Here is a 22,181-nt window from a genome sequence, read left to right on the forward strand (position 1 = left end):
GTATTAGTGAAGGTAATGATTTTAGACTACTTCATGTTTCCACTGTGTACTAAAGTACTCTTCCATTTTTAACCTCCCCACAGTCCTATAAGGCAGTGTCAGCATTCTTAAGTTGGTATGAGAGATAACAGCACCCTGCCTGAGAAGAATTTCTTTCTGACTTTCTCAAACCTCTGCTTTTGTGAGCCTCTTAGCTCCCTACTCATTTCAGCTTCTTTTTAGCGTAACCAAATGAATCCACTGAAATACAAGGGTGGTCAAGGGTCTTCACTAGACCCTGTAATGGCTATGGATCTGGCAGGATAGACCACTCCATGTGGCTTTCCAGCTGGGTGGCTGGGTCTTAATTCATCAGGAAGGAGCCATGTGTCAGGCCCCTGCTCAAAGTCCCTACCTCCTACCTTGGCAGCTCACACATTCTTGTAGTCATGAGAGTCTTCATTTGACATCTCTTCTCCATGTTTCATCTGACTGTTCTCACTCTGTGCAGATGACTGATAGGCCACATACTCCTTTAAGGCCAGGAAACTCCCTGACTGCATGACAGGTTGGATGTGGGTCTCTGGACCATCTGTCCTGCCCTCTACATGGTCGGTGTTTGAGGATGTCGCTTCCTTCTCCTCCTGCTGCTGGTTTCCGCTGGGATCTGGTGGTACATTTTCATAATCTCTACAGCACTGAAAAGTTCCCCAGGGCTGCTTCCCTTGGATGGTCTCGAGATCCACCATTGCCATGTTGACATAATCATCTGAGGTCTGAGAAGACCCTTCCCCATCGTTGAGTGGATAACTGCTCTCAGTGCCTGCAGACCTCAAACTGGTGCAGTCACTGGCGTTCCCACAGCCCTCATCTATTTCTTCAGTCAACTCCAGCACCTTGGTACTTGGGAGGATGAAGAGGTTCCCAGGAGGGCTGTTGGTAGAAGCTAAAGTCTCAGCAATCTCCTTTGCTGTGGGGATATTGACATAATCTCTTGAATCCTCTGAAGAAGTGCTTGGGCAATCTCTTGAAGCTCTGACATTGACATAGTGCGCTGAGGGAGTGAGGTTTCCACACATCTGGGGCCCCATGGTATTGTCATAGATGCCCACTGCATACCCCATGGCATGAGTATGGGCTCTGTGCACATGGAGGGCATCCCCTGCTTGGGAGGGCTACGAGTAAGAAGAGAAAGCCAGTGACAGGATAGAAGTAGAAACATGGACAAAACCTTTCTTCTTCCCCGCCCAGTACTACTACATCTAATGGTTCTTCCTCTCAGTTCTTCACTTTGGAGAAAAGGTCTGAATCAGGGGTCTCAAACCTCAAGGCTTCAGATGCTAGGTAGGAATTAGTGAAGTAGGCTGAGTTTAAGGAAAGCAGCAGTGTAAATTTGACAATAAATTGCAACTGTTTTTTGGCCACACTGTGGGGTTTCAATGGGGAGTGGGGGAAGTATTATGAATTGGAGAGAGCCTGCTACCCCAGAGCACACTGAGGCACAGCATAGTGGTTAAAGGTAGAGGCTTAGGCTCAGACTGAGGGTGCAAGTCCCAGGCCTCACCACTCTGTGCTGAGTTTGGGCAAGTTACCTAATCTCACTGTGCCTTAGTTTCCTAACTTATAAAATGGGTATAATCATAATAATATCACACCATGAGGGTTTTGTGAGGAGTAAATGGATTACTGACCGTAAAGTGTTTAGAATAGCTCCTGGCACAAAGAAAACACTAAAAAATGCTTGTTGTTATATTAGTATAGGGGCAGCTGACACGCAGATCAGCTGATTATGGCCAATTAGAGATGCTAGTCTGTTGTTGCCAGAACTTCTGATTTTCAAGAAAAGCTGGACATCTGGACTTTAATGTGAAATCTTTTAGGTTTTTTAATGTTGCCAACTGGTTCAAGATGTCCTTCAAACACTACAGAGTACAATCCAAACCTGTTTGTGGGCTTAAGCCAGTTTGAAATCTAAACTCTAGATGCAAAATTCCCTCAGGGCCCACCTGAGTCCTAGAAGTAGTTTTAGCAATGGAGTTTCCTCTGCTATTCCTTTTATCAGCCACTTAGACTTGCTGCCCCAGGAAGTCTTAGAAGCAGCAGCAGAGCCCAAGGATGGGACATGCAAGAGGAAGAGGAAGCAAAGGTGGCGACATGGAGTGGCCACATGGTAATCAACCTAAGCCCCTGAGTGAAGAAAGGCTGGGTAACAACCGAATTAGCTGCAGCTGCAGCATGGCTGTACTTACCCAGGGATGGTCACAAAACCAAAGGAATTGATTCTTTTTACAAGCTAATGAGAACTTATCTATGGAAATAAGCACCCTGATCTTCAGAATAGTCCCTCTACTGTTCCTGGTGTGACTCCCCCTGGGGAGCTGCCTTCAGAGCCAGACTACAAGACACAAGGGATTATTGTTATTAATTGTAATAGTCCCCTTGTAACCTCAAAGGTATCCCCGACGCGCTCAGCGCTTTCTACACCAGTTACAGTGCTGAGTGAACTTATGAGTATTTCTGCCACGGAGGAGGATTGAAACAATTTGACATAGGCTCAGAAGTAATTGCCAAAGTAGGACTTTAAGAGTATTTTGAGCACTGTCGGAATATTTAGGTACCCTCCCAAGGTGATTACTTGGAAGCGGACAACACTCACTTGGAAAACACGTTTCAGTTCTAACATCATGTCCCTGAATACATGTGCCCTGGTGCCTTTCCTAAAATCCCAAGGTCTTGCTCCTCTCTTTCTAAATCTTTTGCCTTTGGGTGGTAGGGAAGTCCTGAGGCTAGTCTTCCCAATTTATTAATAGGGCCTCGGGGGTGGGGGGCGGGGTGTGTGTGCGTGCCAAAGGACATGCTGTTTGCAGTGAAACAAGAGCCAAGACCTAGCACTCTTGCACTTCAGCTCTTCTGCCAGAGACATATCATTTCTCCCAAACGGGTTGTCATTTCACTTAACTCTTACCACATGCTCAGAGGGAGGGCTGTCAGAATGTCTGGAGAGGAGGCTCTCGGTACTGAAAACACGAATATTTCTTGACGGATGTCTTCCTGAAAGGACAGAGAACAAACCCTGAACATAGTCAGCCAGTCCTCCGAGTGCTTCAGCCTGTACAATTCCTGCATCTTGGGTGAAGTGGGTTTGTGTGATGTCTGGTGTTTGGGGCCTGGCGTTCTGTGGGGAGAGGGTCAGATCTACAGAGATGATGTGCTAGGAGACCCGGAAGCCTCCTCAGCTAGCTGAGGACAAAAGGACACAAGCACAGGAATTGAGGAGGCTGGGAAGGAGGCTCCTGGGGCGAACCCTCCCTGCCCTGAGGCTGGAGGCCATTTTTTCCTTCTGTATGTCTTTCCCAATTCTAGACATACGCAGCTGTCGCCTGCTAACTTACGTCAGGAAAAACCAAAGCTGCTGTCTGTGTAATCAAACCATCGTGCTGTACTCCATAAACGTATATGGTGATGTATGTCAATTTTTTATCAACGAAATCGGAAAAAGAAACAAACAGAACTCCCAACCCAGATGACGCCCCCGCTCCCTTCTTCGAGCTCTCCAAGCCCCCACTGGAGTTGCATCTTGCAGTCTATCTATCCCATTCTCTCTCATGCTCCCTGAAGGACAGAAAGGTCTGCAACTTTAGAGAAAGTTGCTTCCAGGTGAGAGGTACATTCTGGCGGTAGAAGTTCTGTAGGGCTGGACTCCGTGGATTAGAAAGAAAAACCTACCCAGCTCTTCTTGTCTTCGGGGCAAGAGGTCATAAATATTTTTGGCTCCTTGTCTGGGTCGAGGCAGAGTCAGCAAGGGCATGACGGTAACTTGGAAGTAAGGAACTTGCCCTGCAAGGCAATGAGAGACACGGAGGTCATGCCTGGGCCCAGCTGCACAGAATGCGGGGCCCCTTGGGGATGAGATGGTCCCTGAAAATATTGCTCACCCTCACCGTGTATCATGAAAAATACGTTTTCAGACTTGACCAATTCCCTTTGAGCTAGAAGCATAGGGGACTCAGTGGACAGAAGCAGGGCACAGGAATACCAGGGCAAAATGACTTTCAAAATGGAACTCCACTCAGCACTGAGCCTTATGGAGCCACAGCTTAGGACCCCAAGGGAGACAATGACCCGTGTGTCAGGTAAGAACAGAGGACTACCCAGCCCAACAGTGTATCTCTGGAGGGTAAACTGGGCTTTAAATACCAGGCTAGTTGATTGACCCTAGGGTGTCTCAACTTTGGACAAACAAGGGACTCACGCTTCTTCCATTTGTTCCAGTTCCACAGGATGCAGAAAACTGTGACAACCAGGAGGACGGCAAGGAGCCCCGCAAACCCGGAAAAGACGCTACTGTTGTGGTCTTTAGCTCTACGAGGAAAACCAAATGCCATGACCCAGCCATAGGAGGGTGGCAAGTCGGAGAAGATGCTTGCTTTAGGAGGTAGGGCTCGAGGATTTGGAATGAGAGCCCGGTGAAGGAAAGCTGAGGTGGGGTGGGCTGGGTGGTGGAAGGAAGGGTCATCTTCTCTTGGAGAGAGGGAAATAGGCCCCAGGAGAAGGGACCTATCCCTTTTGAATGCCTACTGGATGCCAGTGTTTTGCATGTGAACCTTATGTAATCTGTACAACAATCCCATTTCTCTTTGTGACCAAGGGATCCGAGAATTAGACTCAGAAAGGTAGAGTAACATGTCAAAGATCACATAGGTCGGAAAGAGCATGATGGAACGTGAGTCTAGGTCTGTTTGGGCCCAAACACTGTTCTTTCTATGGCTTCACACTGTCTTCCAAACTTGGAATGGCAAGTCTACCTGCTCCTGCTTCCCCCATTCCCTGCTCCTGGGCTTTATGTCTTGCTCGAAGGAGAAGATTACCCAACTTACAATTAGGGAGCAGCTCTGGGACAAGAGTCCAGGTTGCCTGCACTTGAATAACCCCTGTAGCACCAACTTGTGGAGCTGGTCTCCAAGCAACACTCTGTTGTTCTGTGGAATTTAACCAACGCAAATGCGCGGAGCAAGTTCTGGGTTACTTGCAGTTCGCAGGCAGGCACGGAGTTACTGCTCTGCTTTGCCTATAAGAAGCAGCCAATTGAGGCTACAGAAGGACTCACTAAGCAGACCCGCTCCCCCAATTACTAGAAACGAGGTCATCTATCAGGGAAGATTTTTGTCCTCCTGAGTTCTACGCTTGTTTACCCAACTCTGTATTGGACATTTCCACAAGGTTGCCTAATAGACATTTCAAACCAAAAATGTCTGAAACAGAACTCCTGTTCTCCCCCCACAAACCTGCCCCTCTGGTGTTTCCCATCATCTAATGACTCGGCCAAAAACCTTGGAGCCATCCTTGAATGTTTTCTTTCTTTCACACCCCACTTCTAGTTAACCAGCAGATTCTGTCTGCTCATCCCTGGGCATCTATCCAAACCAGTCACCTCTTGCTCCTCCATTACCACCGCCCTGGTCCGAACCACCGTGCAGTCCACGTGGACCTTTGCAAGAACCTCTCTAATGGGTCTCCTTGCTTTCACTCTTGGCCCCAACACACTATCTTCACACACGGGCCAGAGTGATCCTCTTAACGGTAAATCAGATCACGTCCCTCCTCTGCTTGCAACCCCCCATGACTTCCTATCACACTTGGGATAACATCCATGGTCCCTACCCAGTGAGGACTTCATGGCCTCTTCTCTTCTGGCCTCTGCCTGCCTCTGACCTCATTTCCTACCACTTTCCCTCTGACCTTGACCTCCAGGACTCTGTGCTGTTCCTGGCAAAGCAGTCTGGTCTCTCAGACCTGCTGCTCCCTCTCCCATAGCTCAGTCCCTCATTTCATTCAGGTCTCTTCTGAAATGTCACCTCCTCAGACAGGTCCTCCCTGGCCACACCCTCCCTCGTACTCTCAATCCCCTTACTCTGCCCTGGTTTTTCCTCAGAGCACTTATGACTGACTGACATTATGTTATCCATGCATTTGTTCATCTGTTTCTATCTGACTCTCCCACTTGACTGTAAGCTCCAGGAGGTCAAGAACTTGTTGTCTGTCCAGTTCACCTGGTGCCTGGAACAGTGCCTGGTACTCAGTAGGGGCCTGATGAATATTTGTTAAATTAATGAATGAGTAAATTATCAAACGAATGAATACAGAAAAAGGATTTTTCTGCCAGGGGAGCTGCAGGGTTCTGACACTTTACAAATTCATTCCCCATCAATGCCTCTGTCCACCTGCAAGTGACATGTATTTGTTTGTCATGGTAATGATATTTACCTCCCCAAACTACAGTGATTTAAAATTTATTATTTTGAGCTGTGCTGTTATGATAGCACTGAAATTTATACCTCCCACTGTCAAAGTTTCAATGGCTGATGGATTTTTTATTTAATATAATATTGAAGGTTTTAGCTGTAAAATCTACATCTACGATTAGTTCTGTGGGGTTTTATGTTCTAAGGATATATCTTTTTCATATCTATGATTCCATTTTTATTCATGGCAAGCTTTTAGGGCCTAAAAACACATGAAAAAAGTGGGCTTTTTGTTTCCATCAGAGTGGGAACTAGTTTTTGTTTTTGTTTCTTTGAGGAGTGATTGGTGGGACCTGAGACAGGAATGATCGAGGACAGCAATCAGGGCCTCTGAGCGTGAGAAATCCAACCAGGCCAGGCAGCCGGCTCTAAGGAAATGCTGTGTTATCATATTTCGTCTCCCCCATCAACTCCTTTTTCTCCTCAATACCCATTTCTTTCCTCCAAGCAGTTCTGAGTAAACTTCTCTGAGCCTAGAGTTTATTGGTCTCAGGGGACCACCCTGGTGAGGGGTGGCAATGCTGCTGGGGTAGAAGCCTCCCAGGCTAGACCAGGGCCCTCTGTCTAAATCAGGGGAGGGGAGAGCTCACCACCCGGGCCACTTACCTGTCTGGGCTGCCGAGGGTTCCCTGCAGAGTGCTGGGCTGTGAGGTCCTCTCTCTGATTTCTGAGCTGGTGGGTATGGTGACAGCCATTATCCCAGGACCGTCTCTGGCTTCAGCTCCTCCTTCTAAGCCTTCTCTTAATCGTCATCTGCTTGCCAGCCTGTCTGCCACTTTCCCTGGCTCTTCCTAAATTGCTGACTCCTAGGAGGAAAGGCAGAATTGGTTTGTGTTTTACATATAATCCTGTGTGGTATAACCACATTTTTTAGTAGATAAGAATGACAGAACTCCTCCTGGTCTGTATGTCTTCCGAACATTCCCCAACATACAACTTTTTACTCTCAACATTCATCTTCTTAAATCTTTATTTACCAAAGTCCCTCACAAATAAAGTCTACTGGTTTTTATTTCTTTCTTTCTAAAGCGTCCCAGCTATCTTTCTAGAACTTTCTACCCCCCAATCAACTCCCTACCTTGCCTCTGTCCCTTAAATGTCAGGCTGACTTGACCCAAAATATGAAACAACAGGTTTGGCTCTACCTGGATGTAGCTGCGATGCTGACTGCAGGAGGGGCGAGCTCGTCTGGGTGCGGTGCTCCGCAGCGAGGCTCAGGGGGAAGCCAGGGTCTCTGCCTTGTGTGGGGGATGTGAGGGGCACTGACGGGGAAACTGCCAAGAAGGCAGAGACGGGCTCCGTGAGAAGCTCATCTTCCCCCAACCCCCAAAGCAGAGAGAAGAGAGCAAACACTTTGCCAGAATGGAAACAGATAGTCAGCTACAGGAAGCAACACCACCGACGTGCTAATGAAGCATGGGGCCCAGGAAATGCTGCTCAGCTCTTAATAAGGTAGAAGCAATCATGTCTGCACCCCGTTCCCTGGGCTGGCCGGCGCGCTGTGTCCTGGGGGGAGCGTGATTCAAGATGGGGCAAGGTGGTGGGGGATTTGTGATTGTTCGCCCTGGGTTTCCGAGACACCGAGAGTTTTATAAGCCTCCAGATTTACAATGTTTGTTTCAGCAGACCTAAAGAGCACTGGGAGGTGCTTTTTAGAAACAAATGCAGATCCCTGGCACCCGCTGCTGATTCGTGGGCGGAGGGTGCCGAGGGGGATCGGTGGTTTTCATAAACACTTCCCAGGTGATTTTGACAGAACTGGTCTGTATTTCACATTTTGAGGACCTCTGCTCTGGGTACGAGCCCTAGAATGAAGCTGAAGCAGGACTGACGTGGCCCCGGGGGCCTGCCCTCGGGGCCCCCGGCTGCTGGCTGGCTGGCTTGCTTACAGGGCTCTTCAAGAGAATATCCATCCCAGTCTGGCCTGTTGTGCACCTGTCTCAGAAGCTGGAAGATTCACTCCCCGTGTCTACCCAAAGTGTCCCAAACGTCAAAGTTTTTTTGAAAACAAATTTATTATTTATTTATTTTTGGCTGCGTTGGGTCTTCGTTGCTGCACGCGGGCTTTCTCTAGTTGTGGCGAGAGGGGGCTGCTCTTCGTTGTGGTGCACGGGCTTCTCATTGCGGTGGCTTCTCTTGGTGCGGAGCCCGGGCTCTAGGCGCGTGGGCTTCAGTAGCTGTGGCTCATGGGCTTAGTTGCTCTGCGGCACGTGGGATCTTCCCCCACCGGGGATCGAACCTGTGTCCCCTGCATTGGCAGGCGGATTCTTTTTTTTAACATCTTTATTGGAGTATAATTGCTTTACAATGCTGTGTTAGTTTCTGCTTTATAACAAAGTGACTCAGCTACATATATACATATATCCCCATATCTCCTCCCTCTTGCGTCTCCCTCCCATCCCTCTAGGTGGTCACAAAGCACCGAGCTGATCTCCCTGTGCTAAGCGGCTGCTTCCCACTAGCTATCTATTTTACATTTGCTAGTGTATATATGTCTTGTCCCAGCTTACCCTTCCCACTCCCTGTGTCCTCAAGTCCATTCTCTACATCTGCATCTTTATTCCTGTGCTGCCCCTATGTTCTTCAGAACCATTTCTTTTTTTGTTAAGATTGGCAGGCAGATTCTTAACCACTGTGCCACAAGGGAAGTCCCTTCAAAGATTGTTCACAGCTTTTTTTCTAGCTTTCTCCCCCTCTTCGTTTTACGCATTTCCTGACACTCTTTCATCTTGGGAGAGTCCAAGGAGAAGGGGCCACTAAGACTATTAGTGAAGAAGAGCCTCTGATGTCACTTTCCACAAGGAAATGGATTCCCAGCTGGATGTCTGGGAAACCAGCCAGTGCCTCATCACATGCTTCTCTCTTATGTCATCCCAGTGGACACTGAGGCCTCAGCTTCCCTGAGGTGTCGGTGCCTGCCCTGTGTCCAGGCTCCCAGAGGGCCCCCGGGGGAAAGGCCTACAGGTTGGCCCTGGCCAGCTCTCCCCTGGGCTCGGCCAGTGCAGGTCCTCGCTGCCTTCCCTCCAAGTAGCCTTACCTGGCAGGAAGCAGAGATGGCTCAGAGGCAGCTGGTTCTAGAGCTGGAACCTGGGTCTCTGTCCACCTCTCCTTTGGATGGGTCTGAGTAAGAACTTGGACTCCTCACAGGGGAAGAAGATCCACTGCTGCATCACACTTGTGGCTGCGACCAAAGGAAGAGAGAGGGCTCTACCGGCCTGTCCGGAGCCATTGGTGCCAACAGGGGATGGTGTGTGAACTGGGAACTTGGAAGATGGTACACGGGAAGTGCAGATAGAACCAAACCTCAGCACACTGACAGCTACTTAAAAAAAATTTTTTTTTCAAGAACTTCCCCCTGCCTGTGACCATCTCAAGGTCTTATCATGTTATCTTATCTACCCAGCCTGCTTGAGTCAGACTAATCTCTCCGGTCTTCTGATTTTCTCCTGCCCCCACGCTTGAGTGAAACAGCCTCCTCATAGAAAGTTCCCAGGCTTCAGAGTGAGCTCTGCAGCTCTGGCTGCATCACTTTCCCCTGATCTCCTTTCTCTCCCCATGGTACATAAACCCATCAAACCCACCACTCAAAACACAAAATAGATACCTGAAGTTATTCATCGTGATAGTGGAAGAAAACTACCACTCCTGGGTGACAGGGTATGTGTTTTAAACCTGATTGCTCTAGTGCTGGCTTTTAACCACTCTTAATGACTTGAGGGGTTGAATGTGACATATGATTCTAAAGTATTAAGATTGGTTTTAAATAGACAGAACTTAAGCATCCAAGCAAGCAAAGCCTCTTGAGGGGGCGGGGCTACACGCTAAACGTTGTTGCTAATACCAAAAATCTTTCAGAATCCTCTCAGGAAAGACAGAGCACTGGGTTAAGAGTATCAGATCTTAAATTACTACCTGGGTGATGTCGGGCAGGTCCTCTAATCTTTTTGGCTGTTTCCTTGGATGCAACATGACGATAATAATAGTGTTTAGGTAATGCAGTTGTGGGAATTAATTGGACGAACAATGAAAAATGCTTGGCTTAGGACTCGGCTTATGCAACAGCTCATTAAATGGGGCTGCTATTATCATGTCATCTCCTGATGCATGAGACTTATTTCTTTACACTTAATGGACTGCTCTCTCAGGCCTTTCTTCCTCTCTTGATGCTTAGTCTGCCTACCTTCTGCGTGGTCCTTTATTCTTTAAGCACATATCTCTGGGACATCTCCCACTGCACAGTACCAGGCACTGGCTTTGCACATAAAACAGAAGCGGTCCCGGCTCTCCTGCCGTGGTCAGTCTCGGATGGCCACCCACTTGCAGGCTCTCTGCACTCCAAGCAGACCCAGCTCATTGTCACTTTCGGACTCTAGGCCTTTGCACTAGTTTCTTCATTTTACCAGCAGATTCTTTTTCTCTTGTAGAATTACAATAAAATCACATTTTAAGAGTTTATTCTGGTTATTTCTGGGTTGTGGGGCTTGAGGTATTTTGTTATTTTCTTTTTTGGACCCATTGTTTGAATTATTGCAAAGACCAAGTGTCATTTTTATAAAAAATAAAATTGTTATTTAAAAAAATGTGCCCTAAGCATCACCACTTCTGTGAAGCCCTTTGCACCTGGAACTGGATTCTTGCTCTTCTGTGTCCGCATGGCACCGTGTGTAATAGCACCTCTCAATTGTTGGGATTAGTTGTTTAAATGTGTGTCTCCCCAAGTAGACTTCGAACCCTCTCAGGGCAGAGACTGTGTTTTAATTTATTACATCTGTGGCATTTGGCACGGTGCCTGACTGGAGAGGTTCTCTCAGGTGCTTATTGCTGCTGTGAATTTATGACTTAAGTGTGTAACAGGGTGACATATTGAGAAAGAAACGAGCGTCCTCGTCTTCTTCCTGCTGTGCAGTAATGGGCCAAAGGACAAAGCCATCTCTGCACTGCTCTCCCTGCACCTCACAGGAAGGGCAACCCGAGGTCCTGTGTTGGGTCTCCTTTGTCCTAGGAAGGGGTTAACAGTGGCTTTTGTATTTCTGGGCCCCCCAAAATGCCAAAATTGCCCTGTGTGAAAGACAACTGCAGCCACGCTTCGTTTTTGAAGGTCTGGGGGCTGGGACAGTGGAGCAGGATGACAGCTGGAGCCTTAATGGCAGCAATCCCACCCCTCTACGCTCATTCGCTCGTGTCCTGGAGGCCTTCTCCAGTTCAGGCATGTCTGAAACAGAACAAAGGCAGCGAATACCTTCCTTTTAAGTTAACGTTGTGAGAAAGCAGGATTAGGACAAAACGATTTAGAAAGTACAGAAATATTTCTTTCACCTCTCTGCTCCCTGCCCCCACTCAGCCGAAGGTCCTTGGTTAGAGTGAGGAGAATTTGGAAGCAAGGAGTGTGACCAGACTAGGGGACAGCTCTGTCCCCTCCGCTAAGCTCCAGTGGAGGAGGGGGCGGGGCACTGCCGACAGGTAAGCGAGCCCTTTCCTTAAGCCTGGTGTCCCGAGAGAAGGCCGACCTCGGCCAGCTTGGTCCTTCTGGAGTTCTTCGTTTGGCAGCCTCCCCCTGAGTCCTGGCAGCTGGAGAGCCACGGAGCATAGATAGCTGTGAGGCTGACAGCCCGGTCTTCCCTGAGCCCCAGAGCTGTGAGAGAGCTGGCTTCCATCCCCTGAGCCCAGACAGGCGGAGAGGCCCTGGCAGGAGGGTGATGACTCCTCAGCAGAGGGAGCAGGGTGGGTAGTCACATCAAGAATCAGATTAGGGCTTCCCTGGTGGCGCAGTGGTTGAGAGTGCACCTGCCGAGGCAGGGGACGCGGGTTCGTGCCCCGGTCCGGGAAGATCCCACATGCCGCGGAGCGGCTGGGCCCGTGGGCCATGGCCGCAAAAAAGAATCAGATTAGAGCACAGAGCAGGTCAGAGGAGGTGCTGAGAGCGGAGGGCCTGCCTGGGGACCAGGCAGCAGCATGACAACAGGATTGGGAAGCTGGAATGGGGAAGGCACAGGTCAAGATGGTTTTCTTTGTTTCCTTCTTGTGTGAGTGAATAAAATATTATTTCAATCATTTCATTAACTAGGGCATCCTGAACAAGCTGGGGTGGCAAGCAATATATCGTAATTTTTCTGAACAAGCATTTTCTTTTCACTGTTTTGTGTGTCACAGGACAACAGCATGACAGTTGGGGCTTGAATTTACCTGTATCCCTTATTATTAGCCTAGGCCCATGTGTGGCATGTGTGCTAGCTAAAGCTGCATTACTGTCCTTCCATTTTCCCTTGACTGCAGCCGCACAATAGCCAAAGTGATCCCCTTAAACTGTAAGATAGATCATTGGAATCCTCAGTTAAAACCCTCCAATGAATTCCTGTTTCATGAAAGCCAAACTTATACTGGCTTATAGGTTCTTGCGTCCACTTCCAGCCCTCCATCTCCAAACTTATCTCTTCACTTTCCCACTTGGTCACTCAGTGCCAATCCCTGGCTTCCCTGCATGTCCTCAAACACAGCAAAAGCACCTGCCTCAGGGCCTTTGCACTTGCTATGCCCTTTGATTTGAATCTCTTTCCTCTCCATATTTACGTAGCTCACCCTTTTACTTCCTTCACTTCTCTTCACAGTCTTCTTTGTCAGAGAGGGCTTCCCTGACCACTCTACAAAAGAGCAACCCTCATGCCCTGTGCTCCCTATTTTCCTTACACCACTTTACTTTTCTCCTTGGTCCTTGTTACCATTCCATATGCTCTGTATTTACTTGTTTGTTTTGTCTCTCTCCACAAGACTAAATTCAAAAAGGTCAGGGTCTTTGTTTTGTTCCCTGTCGTATCCCCAGTACATACGTGGGTCCCTGGCATAATAAATACTTGATGAATGAATGAGTGGACCAATATTCAAGTGGAGGAGATGAGACCATAAAAAATGACTAGCAGAGGCCTCTCACAGATCTTGGCCAGTGCTAGCTAGTTTGGTGCTAGATTTGACTTGATTTAGAAAAGAAGAGAAACAGATTTCTTGTACTCTAAGGGCTATGGAACAATTTGTCTTTGTTGCAGGTGTGAGTGGCTGAGCCCCAAGTGAAGACTGCAGGTACTGTCCCAGTATGCAGTAGTGCTCAATGCACACACAATGCTGCATTTCAGGGAAGATAAAGCAATGGAGAAACACCATCTAGACATTCTCTTATGGTTATTAATAGCAATTTTAGATACCAGAGCAAGAAGGAGTGTCAGAGTTGGAGAGACCCTTAGGTCACACAGCAAATTAGCAGCAGGGTTGGGATTATAACACAGGCCTTCTAATTCCCAGGCCAGCTCTTTCCTCCAAAGCACAAATGAGCCACTTTGGTTCTCTAATTTTATGCCATTCCATTGGGTTAGATCTCTGGATTTCCGAACTACTGTTCTTCTTCACAGCAAATTCCAAAGCAGAACAGCCAGATAACAATCTCACCAGAATGGACTATAATCACTAAGTTTTACTCTATATTATTTATGCTCACGTTGATAATTATAATGGGAGACAATGAAGACAGGAACCCAATTATGCTTGCTTGTGTGTTTAATCACACAACTTGTTGTGACATTGTCACCTAAGTTTGGATCATTTCAGCACTGATCATTTGATTTGTTAATTAGAACCTCAGCATTCCAGAGCCGGGGGACCTTAGAGATGGCTAGTTCATAGTGCTTTTAAGTCATTTTTTAAAGCTACAGCTGACCTGGAAGCCAAACACTTTAAAAAAAGAAAAAAATGAACACTGTGGGCTCTGAATCATCGCTGAGGAATCCCTTTCAGGTCTTCAGAGTGTAACTGGAAAATGATTGATGTAGTTCCACTTTCTCATTGTAGAGATGGAAAATCAAGCCAGTCAAGAAGCAGACTTCACATCAGGATTTTACTCTATCTAATTTTTCTGTTTAAGCTCCTCCACCAAAGGGTGAGCAGAAAAACATTCAAACCCCTTTTCTCTCCTACCTGATTAGCAGCAGTTTCAATTCAAAGGTTTAATGCAAAAGGTGCAGGAATGCTTGACTCAAATGAAGGGTTCAGATAACTGTGGCTGAAGGCAATCACTAGTTTCCAGACCTTCCCTCCTCACCTTCACGTTCTCTTTCAAAAGTTTTCATATATATTTACTTTTTAAAAAAATTTAATTGTTTTGGCCATGCCAAGAGGCTTGCGAGATCTTAGTTCCCAGTCCAGGGACTGAACCCACGCCCTCGGCAGTGAAAGCATGGAGTCCTAACCACTGGACTGCCAGGGAATTCCCTATATTGGCTTTAAATAAGGCCAGGATATGAAGATCTGGAACTAAAACAAGAAACTTAACCTAATCAACTATGCTGTTTGGAGGATGGTCTGCATGGCCATTAGTACAGGGGACATCAGAGAAACCAAGTGGGGCCTGAGCCTGAACTCAGGGGCCAGGTCTATCCAACTAGGGAACGATGCAACTGGCTCTGAGTGTGATGGCGCCAGCCACTCAGACAGCTCAAGTACTTCATGAGCATCAGTTAAACTACTGATTATAATTTGGGTTTCCAAATACGTGGGTCATTTAAATTCTCATTGTAAGTAAGTGTGAAGTGGCATTTTGGTTTTGACACCAGCCTCCCAGGAGGTGACACTGGGAGGACATTCCAAAGAGACCACTCCCTTCTATGTGTGTATTTTCTGAGGATTGGGAGGTGTTCTTTGAAATAAATTTCAGAGATTAGTTCCAACAAGATATGGGCAAGCCCAGAACCCAGAAGTCACTGCCTAAAAGGCTAAGAGTCAAGGCTAAAAGTATTCTGGTCTATGAATCTAGCTAGTCATTACTTCTCGGGGCTTAGGTTCATGTTGGGGACAACTGGATGTTAACAACATAACACAGAGATAGTAATAGGTGTGTTTTATTTACAACAGGGTTTCAAAGTTTGCTGGTAAAGGACATAGCATTTTTATCCTGCTTGCAGTGACATGGAGGCCATGCCCTAATAGACCCAGGTCAGGGGTTGGTAACCAGCTTACTCACTCAAATCCAGTGAGTAATCCTTGGATTTGGCCAGAGTTTAAGCCAGGGAGTTCCTAGTTGTGTGTATATACTTGGGAGTTGGGTAATCAGTCAGTCATGATGGAGAGTGTCAAATAAACACGATGACCACAGGGAGAGGATATGGTAGCTGAGAAAGAGGAGATTCACAAAAGCCATTATTAAAGATGGAGGGCAAAGAAACTACTTTTTTTAGAAGCGTGGGTAAGGAAAAGATGGAAGGAAAGAGCATGCTTTTTTTCCATATGGTAATTTAGGCCTAAGGAGCTGAGCTGGCTTTACACCCCATGAAACCAATGTCTTAGGAAACACTGGTCTCTGCCAGAAAGTTACTTTGTAGCTCTTCTTCATGCCTCACCACACACTGGGGTTAGGAGGTATGGATCCTTAAGATCCTGTTTGGCGGACTTCTCTAGAGGCGCAGTGGTTAAGAATCCACCTGCCAATGCAGGGGACACGAGTTCGAGCCCTGGCCTGGGAAGATCCCACATGCCGTGGAGCAACTAAGCCCGTGAGCCACAACTACTGAGCCTGTGCTCTAGAGCCCGTGAGCCACAACCACAACTACTGAGCCCGCATGCCACAACTACTGAAGCCCATGCGCCTAGAGCCCGTGCTGCGCAAAGGAAGCCACCGCAATGAGAAGCCCGTGTGCCGCAATGAAGAGTAGCCCCCGCTCGCCACAGCTAGAGAAAGCCCGTGTGCAGCAATGAAGACCCAATGCAGCCAAAAAAATAAATAATGAAATAAATTAAAAAAAAAAAAAGATCCTGTTTGGCGCAGCAGAGAGGCACAGTTCTAGGGCCCAACGAAGACAAGACAAGGTGAGAGTAAGAGGGGAAATATAGGGCCAAGCTTTAGAAAGGACTCTAGTTGTGTGTGTGTGTGTGTGTGTGTGTGTGTGTGTGTATCTTGTACCCCTTTTAAGCAAGGGTATTTGGGATGGAAGCTACAGTGGAAAGAAAGAGACTTTAGTTCTGTTTTGTGAATGATTTGTTATCAAATAAGTCCCAGCCCGTTTGTTTGGTTGGTTATTAATTATTTTCTCCCCAACATGTTTCAAAGAAACTAGGGCAGTGTGGCTGTGCCTTGGAGAGCAACCTGGGACAGGCAGGAAAAGTGGGGATAAGACTTCTCACTACAGAAGACTCTTTCAAGGGCTTGTTCCTCCTTCGGAAACAGTCTGTTCAAACAGCCAGGAGAGTTGGGCTATTCTTCAACATCATACTTTTCCTAAAATACCTTGGGGAGCCGACAAAGTCCTTTCCTTCCTTGCTGTTCTATTTATTTATTTTATTTTTTAAAAAATTTATTCATTTTTAAATTTATTTTTGGCTGCGTTGGGTCTTTGTTGCGGCGTGTGGGCTTATTGTGGTAGCTTCTCTTTGTTGCGGAGCACGGGCTCTAGAGTGCAGGCTCAGTAGTTGTGGCACGTGGGCTCAGCAGTTGTGGCTTGCAGGCTCTAGAGCGCAGGCTCAGTAGTTGTGGCGCATGGGCTTAGCTGCTCTGCGGCATGTGGGATCTTCCCGGACCAGGGATTGAACCCGTGTCCCCTGCACTGGCAGGTGGATTCTTAACCACTGCACCACCAGGGAAATCCTCCTTGCTGTTTTAAAAGAGAGAAGGGAACTTGATTGTGTGCCTGGATGAGAGTTGCTGGAAGGAGTTCTGTGTTCTCAGATATGAGAGCTCAGAACTTAAATGACCTGCCAGGAAGCTGTTTTGACCTGAAACTAAGGCCTACTATTAGTCATGCTAGAGACCCAGTGAATGGAACGGCTAAAACAAACAACAAACAAACTCCCAACCTCCCCAAAATCCTTTGGGAAGGTGGGAACTGGAGAACCCCAGAAGAAAGATAGGGAATAGCTGCTATATGGGAAACTAATTTTCCCGATAGGCATTTTGTTAAAAACAAAAAAATAAAACAAAGAAAAGAAAGAAAGGACTGCCAAGCCTGACTCTTTTTCATCCTTCCAAATTCATCCTTTCTTCAAAAGCTTCAGCTTCACAGTTCTCTGACTGCAGATTCTAACCAAGGTGGGCAGAGCTAAGCTCGTACTCCAAGGGAATGAAACTGGCAACCAGGGCTGCGAGTCACCAGAGGCAAGCGTTGGCAGAGAAGCACGTCAGGGTCCCGTGACAGGCTACGTTCTGGGCTTGCACAGGTAAGCTCTCCATGTAGCCGTGGCAGACCCCTTCTCAACTTTGACAACCATTGACATTACCCAACAGTGGATACACATTGAGCACAGCACAGTCTCAAGTGGGCATGGGTTTTTATTCTCAGTGCGCAACAGTTCGGTTTCTGCTCATCAGCAATAGCTTTATTGGTTCCAAAAAAATTATCCTTTTTTTTCCTTCTTTTAAAACTCCTCTTCTATTCTTCCTTTCTCAATGGAACAACATATTTGAATTTCAGATTTGCCAGTTTATAGCATTTTTTTTTCTAAGAACCCTATAAATACATGCAAAACATTGTACAGAGAGCTTAAATAATACCAAAATGCAAATACAGACTGGGTGCACGGTTTAGCTGAACTGCAGATTACGGCAACACACGCTGGGGTACACGTTGCTTTGATATCTCCATTTGTTTGTTTATGTCATGCAGATCACAACAGTCAATCTTTTGTTTTGTTTTTTTTTTCCTTTTATACAAAAATACCAGTGCCTGTTATACTAGTTACTGAAAAAAAAAAAAAAAAAAGAAGAAACTCAAAATTCCTATCTGCTGATTTGAAAAGAACAACACAGATAGATTTGTTGGCACATATATATGGCATATTCACATATGGCATATATACATATGGGGAGAAACAGGAACAAAAGGCCAATTCAGTCATGGGGAGCTCACTTCCCTCCATCTCTCCTAATCAGGAGGAAAGGGGACAGCAGGCCCAACAGCAGGGCTGGGAAGGCAAAGGACAGCACTGAGCTAAATGGAAGGGTGTCTGGTCTTTTCTGAGGAAGAGCCTGGAATGGCTTAAGAAGAGCAGACATTTATAAGTGCCCCACCCCCACCACGGTAGTGGGGTGGTCCTCAGATACGGAGAGTGAGGAAGTACACACTTCGTGATGGCATCACGGGCTGCTTCAATCACTAGGCAGGGAAAGGAGGAAAGAAAGGAGGTGACGTGTTCAGAGGTTTCAGGGCACATGTGAGCTTGCCACACCCCTCTGGTTTTGGGCAGTAAGGTCATCATTCAGATTTAAGGGTGCAGACTCCCCCCTCTGGAGCTCAATCGGAAGAAGGAACACAAACTCTAAAGAACTCACAAGTGCTGGCGGGATTTCTCGGTGGTCTCTCTACAACCTTTAGAGATGGAGAGTCATTTCAGAGGGCAGAGGGCACCTGTGGGAAGGATCTAGTCAAGACTGTCAACCAGGCTAGAACCAGCCTTTATTTTTCCACTTAGAGCTTTACCTCCCAACTAATATATTACGTGACACTTTTCTAGGGGAGGGAAGGAAGTCTCAAATCAAATCCTTGCACAGAAAGTCGCTAATGGAAAACTCCAGGGGAAACAGGAGGTGAAAAGAACCATAAAAAATGCAAACCCCAAATCAGAGAGAGTATCCTTGCAGCCCAGTGTCTTGGGTACCACTCTGCCAGCTGTTCTTCAAGAAATATAAATCTATCTGAGATCCCTGATCCTGATCACTAGTTCCTGGTACCCATTTCCATGGGGGTGCACACTCATTTCCTGCTGGCTGTCCCTTCTTCCTGGATGCCTTCCTTCCCATCCGTAATCCACTGCCCATTCTTCTCGGTTTATCAAGAGAGGAATCTAGGATAATATTTCCCCCTTTTCCCCATCAGACCCTTTTCAAATCCAAAGCACCATTTTTGGGGAAAGCTTTATTAACTTATGCCATATTTATTCACTGCCAGTTGGATCACTGAAACTGAACAGGAAAAAAAAATTTATATAAAAAATATATGCACATAAACACTTAAACTTAATTCCATATCAACAAATTTATATTAAAAACATTCTAGAACCCAACACATTTTTTTCCCCTAAGTATAAAGATGGCTGTTTGGAGAAAGGAAGTTTGGTGCATTGGTTTTAAAACCAATTGCAAATATACTATAAGTCACCTGCCATGTCTAACAGCTGGTTATGTGCTCCCTTCCACAGGGTTACATGACAGCACTTTATTTTAAATCCTTTAAACAAAATACATATGGCTGACTCAAAAAATATCAGTTTCTCATCTAAAGAAAACTATATTTTTTTGCATAATATTTCTATATTTTCTCTCCTACTATGGAAACTAGAATACACACAAAATCCCCATTGACTTTAAACAAGTAGACACAAGCCCTCACAAGTAACCTGTCAGGCACCATGAGAGTCTTTTGGGAGCAGGAATGATAAAATAGCCTCCAAAGATTGTTTTAAAAACTGATCTGAGGTAATAAAAGGACTCGACAGAACTAAATCTTCCACTGTACTTAATAAATATATATGTGAACACCTAACGCCTCGGGTGAGCTATTGTTTCCTCCATTAGTATTGAAGACAGAGAAAAGATCACTGAAACATGTAACCTTTACAAAACCAAAATCAGATCTGGTAGCTGATGTAGTAATAGGGATGTGCAGGGGATACTGTTTCTTTATTCTTCCTTCCTAGGGCAGCTCAGGTGAAAGGGTGAGAGAGGAGGGATCCAGAAGAAAAGGCCGGAGAGGATAGGTCCGGGTCACCTGGCTCCCAGATGGAAATTTGGCAGAGTTCCTAACAGCCTCAAGCCCCTCTCCGTACTCCCATCACTCTAGAAAGAGGGGGTAGGCTTCATTTATCCAGTGGGAGACGGGAATTGGCAGACATGAGCTGACCCCTACACGGAAGAGCTTACAGCAGCATGGCAGGGATAGAAATGGAGATCCTGCAAACGCGGCTCCACCCTGTTGCATTAAGGAACACTTAACAAATCTCCTAGCCAAGTCCCTGGCTCCTGAGAGACAGGTGGGAAGGGGACGCTTTGGGCAGTGTTCAGGGAGAGAAGGCACAGGGCTTAACTGTGAAGCATTGAGCACATTCTGGAGGGGGCTTGAGTGGGGTGTGCAAGAGGGAGGGTGGAAGGAGGGGAGCTTTTCAGGGTGGGTCTTTTGCTTCTTTAAGTCGACAAAGCGTCCATGAAGCCTCCCACTTTGGATACATGTTTTCAGAATCAGAATATTTGAGAAAGGCTGGGGCCTTTGCAGAGACTGATGTTAGCGGACACAGCAAAGAGTAGAATTAGAAAACTAAAGGGCCTGTCAAAGCTGGTCCCCAGCCACCTAAGCTCAAGGTTTCTGGTTTCTGAGACGAAGGTTTGCTCAGATGCTGCTGGAATGGCACTTTGGCCTCTCCCAAGGCTGCTCAACACGCACTCTCCCAACAATCAGGTCCTGCCCTGGAAGAGCCTTGGTGGATGGCTTTGAAAGCAGTAGTGGTCACCCTGAGGAGGACTCCACAGAGTTGACTTTGATGGTCTGTTTTCCAAGTCCAGTTAGGAGGCAAGGTCATTCTTAATTCATTCCTTTGCCACCGCTTTAGGAACAGAAGAAAGCTCAGGCTTCAGGTAAAAACTACAAACCACATATATGCAAGCTTCACGTCAGTGCTGAGCTCCCTGGCACTTAGAAACCACACACACCTGACAAGATGGCAGTTTAGAAGTAGATAACCTGGCAACAACAGGAATATATTTTTACCAGCTCTCAATTGCTTCCAAAGGACCCTGTTAGCAAAGAAACCTATCTGCCTCTAGAACTAAATCAAGGGCTCCACTGAGGCCAGAAGGGACAATGGTCAAAGTTGACTTAACTCATCCATGTCCTTTCCATTTTCTAATCATCACAACTTAAAAACAAAAAAAAATAGTGAAGCTAAGGAAGACAATGGTCACAAAAGACCAAGAGACCATGGGGAGGCTTGACTGGAAGGGCAGAAAGAGGTACAGGGCTTTAGGTATAAGTTTTCAAAATGGAAAAATTGTTTGAAAACAATCACTCTATAGGCTGATTCTATACCTTCCATTCTTACCCCAACACACTTCATTTGAGGATATTTGTCACTCTGAACTTTTAACTGAGCTTGTAAACAGCACAGACTCATAGGGTAAAAATCCAGAAGTGAGGAGATGGATGACACAGGTATGAATACCGGTGAGAATTTGGGTTGGGGTAAATGCCAACAGGATTCTTGTCATTTCTTTAAAAATGACAACTGATACAGGCAAGGAGTAGATCTACCATTCATTACTTGCCTGGGGTCTAACTGGGTCCTGCTACAAACCCCAACTCAGGTTTCAGCTGAAGTCCTCGTAGGTCTGTGCTCTTGCCTCTTCATGGCCAGGTGGGGGTTCACACATACTTGGGAGCAGCTGACATGACAGTGAAAAGTCCCGTCATCCCCTCAGTGACGGGGTAGATGAAAAGGGAAATAGGGAAAGCAGGAATGGGAGTCAGAGAATGAAGTTCAAACTGATGTCTCCAGGCTGTGTAGAGGGCTGTCTGAGTGGCAGGCAACAATTTGCACTTGGCAGCAATCCACTGCATTGTTGTTTTTGTTGGCTTGTGGAGTGACCTCACCATCAGATGGGAGCATCCTAGTCCCAGGCTTAGAGACCTTTTCAAAATTTTCCTCTTCTTGCTCATCCAGGAGTGGTGTTCGTGGCCCCTCCTCATCTATGGCGAATTCAGGGTGGGTCATGAAGTTGTGGATGGAGTTTTGGTTCTTGGGTTTCTGAATGCTTTCATGGAGGGAACTATGGAATGCTTTGACCACTTTGATCTATACCAGGGGAAGGAAAAGGAGGATGAGAAAATACGGAGGCAAGAATTGGTTAGTAGAACAAGGAACGGGGGGGTTTGAGGACAGAAACAA

The 22,181-nt window shown here is 46.6% G+C and overlaps 2 protein-coding genes across 7 annotated transcripts in view; both read right to left on the reverse strand.

Annotated features, from left to right (window-relative positions):
* Positions 1 to 231: 231 nt before the first annotated feature.
* On the reverse strand, positions 232 to 4,102 carry LAX1 (lymphocyte transmembrane adaptor 1). The gene is made up of 3 exons (XM_007111030.4): positions 3,706 to 4,102; positions 2,945 to 3,030; positions 232 to 1,154 (listed from the first exon to the last, which is right to left on the reverse strand). Exons 1-3 carry the CDS (start codon positions 3,785 to 3,787, stop codon positions 411 to 413), a joined length of 912 nt encoding a protein of 303 aa, XP_007111092.3. The 5' UTR covers positions 3,788 to 4,102; the 3' UTR covers positions 232 to 410.
* Positions 4,103 to 19,228: 15,126 nt separating this feature from the next.
* Positions 19,229 to 22,181, reverse strand: part of ATP2B4 (ATPase plasma membrane Ca2+ transporting 4) — a 90,924-nt gene continuing 87,971 nt past the window's right edge. For 4 of the 6 annotated variants that reach the window (XM_007111028.4, XM_007111024.4, XM_007111022.4 and 1 more), the window contains one exon: positions 19,229 to 22,088. In XM_007111028.4, coding sequence (XP_007111090.1) covers positions 21,774 to 22,088 — 315 coding nt within the window. In that variant the 3' untranslated portion in view covers positions 19,229 to 21,773. The remainder of the gene's footprint in view (positions 22,089 to 22,181) is intronic. The other 2 variants (XM_007111026.4, XM_007111025.4) reach the window with 2 other exon arrangements.

Source organism: Physeter macrocephalus, chromosome 4 (assembly GCF_002837175.3).
Source record: "Physeter macrocephalus isolate SW-GA chromosome 4, ASM283717v5, whole genome shotgun sequence".
Lineage (NCBI taxonomy): Eukaryota > Metazoa > Chordata > Mammalia > Artiodactyla > Physeteridae > Physeter > Physeter macrocephalus.

Bases quoted from the DNA above. Each gene is read 5' to 3' on its own strand.
- LAX1 (XM_007111030.4), bottom strand. From the start codon at position 3,787: ATGCCCTTGCTGACTCTGCCTCGACCCAGACAAGGAGCCAAAAATATT. The intron at 3,031-3,705 runs GTAGGTTTTTCT...CTGTCCTTTCAG, and splicing joins CCGAAGACAAGAAGAGCTGG to GAAGACATCCGTCAAGAAAT. The intron at 1,155-2,944 runs GTAAGAGTTAAG...TCTTACTCGTAG, and splicing joins GCCCTCCCTCTGAGCATGTG to CCCTCCCAAGCAGGGGATGC.